Source organism: Portunus trituberculatus, chromosome 31 (assembly GCF_017591435.1).
Source record: "Portunus trituberculatus isolate SZX2019 chromosome 31, ASM1759143v1, whole genome shotgun sequence".
NCBI lineage: Eukaryota > Metazoa > Arthropoda > Malacostraca > Decapoda > Portunidae > Portunus > Portunus trituberculatus.
The window spans coordinates 1,594,122-1,603,943 of NC_059285.1; the positions used below are offsets into that span (position 1 = coordinate 1,594,122).

General features: G+C 40.5%; 1 protein-coding gene across 4 annotated transcripts in view; it reads left to right on the plus strand.

Annotated features, from left to right (window-relative positions):
- Window positions 1-9,495, plus strand: part of LOC123511521 (apoptosis-resistant E3 ubiquitin protein ligase 1-like) — a 53,365-nt gene extending 43,870 nt beyond the window's left edge. For all 4 annotated transcript variants that reach the window (XM_045267493.1, XM_045267494.1, XM_045267492.1 and 1 more), the window contains 3 exons: window positions 758-942; window positions 1,541-1,621; window positions 2,090-9,495. In XM_045267493.1, the coding sequence (XP_045123428.1) occupies window positions 758-942; window positions 1,541-1,621; window positions 2,090-4,108 (2,285 nt within the window). In that variant the 3' untranslated portion in view covers window positions 4,109-9,495. The remainder of the gene's footprint in view (window positions 1-757; window positions 943-1,540; window positions 1,622-2,089) is intronic.
- The last annotated feature ends 327 nt before the right edge of the window (window positions 9,496-9,822 follow it).

Below are 9,822 nucleotides of genomic sequence, written 5' to 3' on the forward strand. Positions count from 1 at the left end.
AAGCTGTGATGCGCTCTTAGTATTATTTCTTCCCGGCCGTAAAGTATTATGGCTTTGCTTTACATACAACTGCATTATTTTTATTTTTATTTATTTATTTTTTTTTTTATTTTATTTTTTTTTATTTGTTTATTTATTTATTTTATTTATTTATTTTTTTTTTTTTTTTTCGTAACATCACTGTGATGTTGGGAACGTGTTAAATTATGTTTCCGCTGAAGAAGAGACTGTATTGCGTGGTGCGTGGTGTAGGTGATGTGTCGTGTGTTTTTAACTTCTCACATGTTTATCCTAACTGACGTGGTGTAGCCTACGACTGCGAGGTGCTTGCATGTTCTCCCAGTCTGGCGTGATATGATGTGTTTGTGGTGTAGCAAGTTAAACAATATCACGTTCATCTTTGAACCTATACGTACTATACCTGAAAGATAAGTCCTGCATCCACATCACTTTAACCAGCTTCTGCTACTTGAATCTAGACAGTTGTTTTAAAGTTATTTATTTACTCCTTTTTACTTATTCACGACAATTCTGCATTGTGAACTCTAAGGAAAAAAAAAACTTGATAATCGAGCTAATCATCTCTGTCGTGTTTGAAAATAGTCATAGTGAGAGAGCGAAGCATTTCAGAACACTGGCCTTTGCAGAGTTATTTGGTGTGGGAAGTGTGGTGGCAGACTAGACGTAAACGTCCTGTCCATCTTTTCAGTGCCGTGTGATGTCAGACTAAACATTAACGTCCTGTCCATTTTTGCAGTGTTATGTGGTGTGGGGAGTGTGGTGATCCTCTGCGTGGCGTGGGTGATGACGCGACGCAACGCCCCGAAGCCGGGTCTGTTCCACCTGTTCACTGGGAAGTACCTCTATCCGCAACGCTGCACCACCACCTTCCACTGGGAGGACCCGGCCCCTGTTGGCACCACCGTTTCCTTCACGGTGCAGGTGTGTGTGTGTGTGTGTGTGTGTGTGTGTTAATATTAGTATATCTCTTAACTCTTTCTCTTACTTAGGTCTTTTCCCTGTCTTCACTTCCTCCTCTCCTTCTTTTGTCGTCGTCGTCGTCGTCGTCTCCTCCTCCTCCTCCTCCTCCTCCTCCTCCTCCTCCTCCTCCTCCTCCTCCTCCTCCTCCTCTTCTTCCTCGTCCTCCTCCTCCTCCTCCTCCTCCTCCTCCTCCTCCTCCTCCTGTTCCTCTTCCTCTTCCTCTTCCTCTTCCTCTTCCTCCCTCCTCTTCAGTGCTGGAAAGAGTTTATTAATGATGACTCATATTGATTAGTCTGCTTAGGATTTATCATTTACCTTGAAGCCTTTCAGCACCAAACAGATCCTCCACTGCAGCTTTGCCATTGACATTAAGATGGGGAGACAATGAGCCAGAATTTAGTCAAAGAAAATGTACCTTGTGAACATTGTGTAAAAAAAAGTGCCTGGATATTATAGTTTAGTATAGGAAGACATAGGTACCTCGGTATCTTCTGTTACATTCTCTTAGTCTTATGCTTACAGAGGTTTAGGCTTTACATGATAAAGTCTCTGTTTACAGTTCTACCAAAAGAATGGAAGGCCATACCCGATCAGTGATGCAGACGGGGTGCTGGTGGAGGTGACACAGGGCATTCATAAGGTGAGTCTCTTCCAGGACCTGCAAACGTGATTGACCACACTGTGAGGTTTAGTTCTGTAATTGATTGCTTAATTTATGCAGGTGTGGTGCAAATGAGGCTGGAAAATAAAGAGATAAAGGGTAATGTTTATGCATTGAAAAAGTTGGATGCATTAGCTCTGTGGAACAAAGATACAGTGGTGAATGAATGAGAGGATTGAGAGAGGAAGAGCAGAAGGGCAATGTTACAGTTGAAGGTTTCATTGAGACTTGTGTCAATAAAAGGTAAATTTGAGTCAAGAGCTTTCAGTGTTCAGTGCATATATTGTGAGGGATGGAGTGAGAAAGAAGTATTCTGGAAAAAAGAAATACTATTATATCACTCTTCATTTTTCATGACTGATTTAACATATTTCAATTCAAAATTGGTCATTAATAGACTGGTTAGAGTATCTCCATGTCACAATGGTCTGCTTGCTTTTATTACAGGTGGGAGTGGTAACAGAACTTGGGGGAACTGGAGAAGCTGAAATCAACAGTGCTCGCTGCAAGTTCACAGCAAGACAGGCGGGCCAGTACAAAGTGTCCATTCTGCTGGCCAACCAGCATGTAAGGGGTAGCCCCTTTGTGAAGCAGTTCCTGCCTGGGCCTCCAGACCCCAGCAAGATAGTAATGGTGCAGCACTGCTCCACAGTAGTGTGCACAGCAGGACAGCCTCACCACATCCTTATTGAACCCCGAGACCAATACCACAATGTGTGCTCCTTCCCGCCAGGGCGTCCTGACACCCACAGCTATGCCATCTCTGTGGTGGAGTTGGAAGGTGGCTGGACGGTGGATCCCGGGGCAGTGATCCTGTATGACCACACCTCTCGTCGAGTGAGCATCCAGGTGACCCTGCAACGCCCTGGCTGTTACCGAGCACACCTTACTTACCGCTCCACCACCCTCACCAATGGAACCTTTGACATCATTGTGCTGACTGCAGAGGACTCCCAACGAGTGCAGCGCACAGTCAGTCGTCGGGCACACGACGGCCATGAGGCGAGGCTCCTTGCTTATAATGGGACCTTGCTGACCAAACCCAAGAAGGTGTACTGCTATGTGACACCAAAGCAGCTTATCATCAAAGAATTTATGTTGAAACTGATCCCTAAGCGAGTATGCACCTTCAGACTGTGTCCTTCCACCAAGTTCCTCTTCACAGGCACCAACAACCAGAGTGGGCTGCCCACCATGAGTATTGATGATGGGTGTCAGCCCCTGGTGTGTCTGGCTGGCCGTGACCGCAATGTTGTTGCTGCCACCTTCACGCAGTTCATGTTGAAGAACATTGGTGGCTCAGAGACCTTCAAGGACAAACAGGATCACTTCTACCATGAAGTACGAAAATTCCACAGTAAGCGCATGCACGACCGCATCCCAGTCAGTGTGTCACGTGAAAGACTGCTGGAGACTTCCATGAAAGCCACCAAAGGTTTTACTGTAGCTGATTGGTGTAAGAACTTTGAAGTGACCTTCCAAGGAGAAGAAGGTCTTGACTGGGGTGGACTGCGACGAGAGTGGTTCGAGTTGATATGTGCGCAGTTATTTGACAGTGATAACGGCCTCTTTTTCAGCTTGCATGAGGGACCACAGGCCTTGGTGCATCCCAACCCAGATCGCCCACCTCACCTCAAATTAAAACACTATGAATTTGCAGGACGGGTAGTAGGTAAATGTTTGTATGAGTCGGCTCTGGGGAGCGGGTACAGGCAGACCGTACGAGCCCGATTCACTCGCTCCTTCCTGGCGCAGCTCATTGGTCTCCGGGTGCACTACAAACACTTTGCACAGGATGACCCTGAGCTGTACACAGGTAAGGTGCAGCACCTACTGGAGCATGGTGTGGACCGTCTGGATGACCAGCTCTTCTTCACAGATGAGGTGTTGTTGCCAACAGGCCAAGTGCGCTCAGTGGAGTTGGAACCGGGGGGAGCATCACGCTCCGTCACCAACGACAACCGTTTGCAATACCTGGATGCCATTGCACAGCATCGCCTGGCTGCTCGGGTCAGACATGAAGTGGAAGCATTCCTCTCTGGCCTCAATGAAATTATCCCTGACAACTTGCTTTGTATCTTTGATGAGAATGAGCTGGAGTTGCTCATGTGTGGCACAGAGGAGTACAGCATTGCAGACTTTAGAGCAAACCACACAGTCAATGGCTCTTCGTCTGAGTTTGGTCGTGTCCTCTACTGGTTCTGGACGGCTGTATCCAACTTCACAGAAGAAGAGATGGCTCGCCTTCTTCAGTTCACAACAGGTTGCTCCCGTCTGCCTCCAGGAGGATTCTCCCAGCTATATCCAAACTTCCAGATATCTTCTGCCCACACTTATGGAGTTCTGCCCACTGCCCATACCTGCTTCAACCAACTGTGTTTACCGGATTACGACAGCTATGAGCAGTTTGAGAGAGCCCTTCTGCTTGCCATTAAGGAAGGATCTGAAGGCTTTGGCATGGTGTAATCTCCCTTTCACTATGTAACTGCTAGAATCTTTTGCTCCTCTCTGACTGACCATGGATTGCAGACAGGGCAAAAGAGCAAACCTTCACACTTTCAGAAATTATCTTGTTTACTGAGCTGTGGATGCCAAGTCCTGTGTCATCAACACTCTTAACTTTATTCATCAACTGTGAGCCCTCCAATTGGCTGCTGCTTCACATCTGCTGCAGTTTTGTGCATCTATGCATTGCATATATGTGTGTGTGTGTGTGTGTGTGTGTGTGTGTGTGTGTGTGTGTGTGGGGGAAATAGACAAAGTGTAAACAGAGTTATAACAAAAGTTTTAAGTGCTGTGATAGCAGACTTTACTCTCATTGAGGGCATAATATCGAAGGATCTGAAATAATTACCTCAAAAACAGTGAATCTCTAGTACTTAAGCCAGTGTGTGGTTGGTCCAGAAGTTATGCATTGTATCTTATACAAAGATTTGTTGCAATATTTCTTACTTACATTACATTTTATCATTTTGTAGACAATGGTTAGAATAGAAAACACTGCTGCTTTGTGACACTGCTAAGTGATGATGAGGATGGCATGTGTTCGGCACACAGCATGCTGACCTCCTCATGCTACAAGATTTTTTGTGTCCAAGGTGTAGTTACGTTTGTGCTTGGGATGACAAGTTAGAAGCTGCAGTTGAGGAGTGTAAGCCTCAAGTATAAGTCAATTACATTTTCACCATTTCATTACAGTACATGTTTTGTAGATAACTAATCTCTTAGATCTAGTTTGCATCTTTCAGCACATTGATCATTAATATTTGGGTATTACTTAGTGTTTGAACAAAATATGGAAAGCAATTTGATTTCTCAGATGATGGAATTTGTTGATTTGATAGAAATGCATTAGATCTTGCCAGAGTTCAAAGACATCAATATGAGGAGCCTTCTTGACAGATAACTTGCTTGATTGTTGTTGTATACACTCTTACTATGTATTATCCACATTTAAATAATTGAATTAAAAAGTTATGTTTCATCATTTTTTAGAAGGAAAAACTTCAAATCAAATTAGGAAACATTTTCCATGGTAGTGTTCTTTTCTTATGCCATTACATAATACAGTGATTCATGAAATCTGGAAAACAAAACTTCAAAATTTTGTAAATAGTATACTAATAATGAAGGAAATACTACCACATATATGTTAATAATTAGCATTTACACCAGACAAGTCTCATACAGATAAAAAAAACATATTTCTTTTTAATTGATATTTCCATATGCTAGTTCTCATTTGCACCAACCTTGCTTTTAGATATTTGTTTGTCACGTGGTTTTGAGAACAGCAGGATGATTATGAGGGGAGTAATTGGTCAGGATAAATTATGGAGAGTACATTGAAAGTGTGAATGTATCTGTCACACTGTCCTGGTCAACACAGCAAGTCTGTTGTGCCTCAAGTGATTTGCCAGATTAGAAACACTTCTGAAAGAAAATATGTGACTTCCCAGCACATAAGAAATCACTCAGTTTTACCCACACTTATTACTTAATCTATAGGGGAACTTCAGTAGAGAAGAAATGGCCATTTTGTGTAATGTCAATAAAAATACATCAAAGCCTTTCAGGCAACACTTTTACATGTGCAGGAGATTTATTCATGTACGTGTGTGTACATGAAACGCACTGACAAAGAGTCTAAAACGTCATGTGCTTAATTTTTTTTTTTTTTTTTTTTTTTTTTTTTTCAAAAAAATCAGAAGGTGAGATATATTTTGTATGTGAAATAGGCATATGGTGCAGCACAATACATGAAAACACTAAGCTGAGTTGGTGGCGGAAGGTTGGGAAACATCAGCTGGCCACAACCTCGTCTTTCAGCCCTTCACAGTTTGACCTTGTTCAGCACCGACTCAAGAGTTCTTTCTCTCTCTTTGAGTAGATCACATTCCACTTTGTTGACTGTAGGGAATCATCTCTAGCATTGTGTATGTGATTCTTCATTGTTGGACTGCTTGCAATTTTATGCAAGTACATGCTATGAATTTGCCACTCATATTCCAAGAATATGGAGGTAATGATCTTGTCTTTCTTTCTCGCATTAGAAGTACAATAAGACATTATGTTGATGGACATTTATCTGGAAGGGTGTGACTTCAGTTGAGGACTAAAGACAAGAGTGGCACAACAGCCACTGCCATATACACCTCTGTGAGGAGTTGCTCTCAATGGTTCATAAGTATGAAAACATTGTCTCTAATGAAAAAATTTTTCAAGCTGACACATGCTGTAATGTAACAAGACAAAGAGTGAAAGTAACGCTACCCACAAGGTGGACACTGTGATGAGGGAGTGAGTGCTGTGCTTCATTCTACTGATCATGTGCATCATGTTACTCCACTTGATCAAGTGTACTTTGTGTCTTCCAGTTGGCAATGGACCTTACCTAGCGGTGTATCATTTAAACACAAGGCCAATAACACAGCTACCCTGAGTAGGCCACATGACCTTTGAGAATACAACAGAAAAGTGGGAGGTCCTTGGCTAGTGCAGTTGTGAGGAAGTTTGACCCATGTGGCTGTTGTGGGTACAAGAGTCATTGGTGGTAAACTAAGTCAATATTTGTGCAATGTTCTTAATTTTGTATAAATTTGATATCAGGAAATGTATGGAATGTTCTTCCTAAAAAGAATTATGTTTTCATGATCCAAGCCTTAAATAATAGCATTGTCAGGTGAAGAAAAGTTACTTGTACTTCTGTGTGAATTCCTGATGCTTGCCAAATTATTGAAGAAAATATTAAAGAAATCCACTGAAGTAGGTAGCTAGGAGAAAGAGAGTGTGCTATCCCTCTCACTCAATGCCAAATAGTTGTTTATGCTGTTATGTTATGAACAACTGAGAGGATAGAAATGTCTTTGAACTAGTGAGCATCCATCTTGTACCTAGATAAGCATCCAGTGGCCAAGGCCAGGTGATGTCCTCATCGAGCGTCCCATCACCATAGCATTGTCAAAGTCTGACACATTTAATGCTACCAAGTGCTACAGGTATGTGCTTGTGTGCTTTGTTTTATTGTAATGCTTTTTCAGTTATGATCACAAAATGCATGTTTCTGATCATCAAAGTGTAATATCATTCTTCTCATCACTTTTATCTTTGCTTGCACTTACAATATTTACATGACTCATAGATGAGATTGTAGTCCATTTGCTAGCTTTGAGAGATGAAACTGACCTTCTTACAAGCAGACCTGCAGCAGAACAACTCACTGAATTTGTCATGTATTTGAAGTACACATTTATGACCACCATTTGGCCTAACTTCTGTGATATTTTTGGCATTTAGAAATGTATATGGTTCACAGTTTGGTTTCAAATATGGCTGTGTATTTGTGTACATGAGCATCATAAACACCAGCATTCACGCCTGAAGTTTAGCATGTTGTCATTATATTGTTGAACACTGCTCGGAGTAGTAGTGCCAAGTGCTTATAGTGCTATTAATTTTGAAACATTGTTTATGTTAACTGTCATGCAGAAAATCTTGTGAATAATAATGCTTTTGCCTTTTTTACTTTCTGTGTGATAAATATGTACCACAAAGAGGAAGCCACAGCAGTAGGTTTGTGTTGATTTGCTCTAATGTTGTCTTTTGGAAAGGAAAGCACCATTCCTCAGTTATAGGCATTTTATATTATTTCTATATTTGCTATTTGTATGAAGTAGATATGTATTCCACTTCTAAGATGTTCTATTGTGTTTTTCTCCCACCTTTTGTCAGGTTGTGTAGAGTTTTGCATATATCTTCTTTTTGCTTGTGCGTCTGTGAGCCAATCCAGCACGTCATTAAAGTTTTTCTGGTTGTCGATGTTTCACGGCTGCAGTTCATTATTTCTGGCCAAAGATTACAGCAATCCTTGTCATTGTTGCCTCTGTTCACAGGATTTATTCTGTATGCATGCTCTAATTTCTGAATACTTTAGTTGTTGCTAGAAGAGTCTGTTCCAAGCTCCAGCTTTTTGCATAATGTTGAGTGAAGTGTAGTGAGTAGTGAAATTCTCAAGAAAACAGCAAGGAAAACTGTGTCCATTTCACAGTGTTGCAATATGTTTATTGTGTGCAGAGTACAATGGCATCAGGATAAAGAAAGCACATAGTAGGTATGAATGCTGAAGCTGTCAGATTGTAATGTGGTTTGTTTATTATTGTGTTGAAATTGATGTACTAAACTAAACCTTTCATGATCATGAAATATTAGAAGAACACATTGAAAATAGAAACCTTAGTTTTTGCTGAGTGCAGAGGATGAAACTTTTGTCAGACAAATGTGAGCTAACTTCCTATGCCTTTTGATCAGTCTGATAGTTATTTTCATTTTCTCAGCACACTTTTACTTGCAAGACAATATTAGTTATTCAGTAAGCATATATCTAGTCACTGAAAGTTATGTAGGCTTACACACACACACACACACACACACACACACACACACACACACACACACACACACACACACACACACACACACACACACACACACATTGTGTGAAATTCAAAGAAGAAAGTGATCTAGGTATGTTTATGGAAATTGCAAATAGAATCTGCATACATTTTCTGATGTTTAATGTGGAAATCAAGGTACCAGTGCACTCATTAGAGAATTATTGTGCAAGGCATTGGAATTTAATACATATACTAATGTAGATGAATATTTATATCTTTATTCTTATTTTGTGTGAAGATCAAATATGAATATGCAGATTCAGTATATGTACCATTATCTCATACAGAAAACATGAGAGGCTTGAAGCCTTAAGGGTTGAGATTATATGTGTATATGTTTGTTGTTAATTATCACTTTGAATGATGACAGTAGCATGTTTATTATATGACTGAGTACCAGGGGCCATGATTACAGTAGGTGTGTATGGAGTAAGGATCTCTTGTTATGTCTGTAGGGGACTAAATTTGACCATTTCTTTGTTGTTGTATTGACATAACTTGCATTGTTGTGTTCTAATGTGATGTGTTAAGATGATTTGTGTACTACGATTGTATCACAACAATTGCACATAACAAACTCATGCTTATCATTTCACACATACATATATTCATATACAAGTACAGTACCTGCTGTATGCCTAACACACACACACACACACACACACACACACACAACTAGGTAAATACACGCATGCCAACCAACACTTAGCTAACCCAAGAAATTACTAGTGGATGTGTCTGAGGCTCATCAAAATACTACTCACTAACCGAGTCATGTATATATGAATTGTATATTCCATAGATGTATACTGTATATTTATTTCTTGTATAAAGGTTTCATTTATAGGGAAGGGCTTGATTTTTTTGTAAGACTTTATAAAATATATAAAATTTAAGTTAGTGATGTATTTGAATTACCACTTATAGAGAATATAAATTTGGTCCTTTCTTGGTTGTGTAAGACATGTATTACTTGAGTTTTCGAAGGAGATAAACTGGAACTCAGTCTCATGTCAGTTTAGATTGAAAGGATTATGAAAGAGGAAAATGGAAAGGCAATCCTGAATTTTTAGTAAAAGTGAGAAAGTGATGGACTGGCAGACACCCACTGGTCCTAATGCTCCGCAGCACCATCTTGTCTTGCTACCAGTGGAGATCAGCGACACCCTTATCTATAAAATATTCCAATTTTTCATACAATTTCACAAGCAATACATTATCATAATT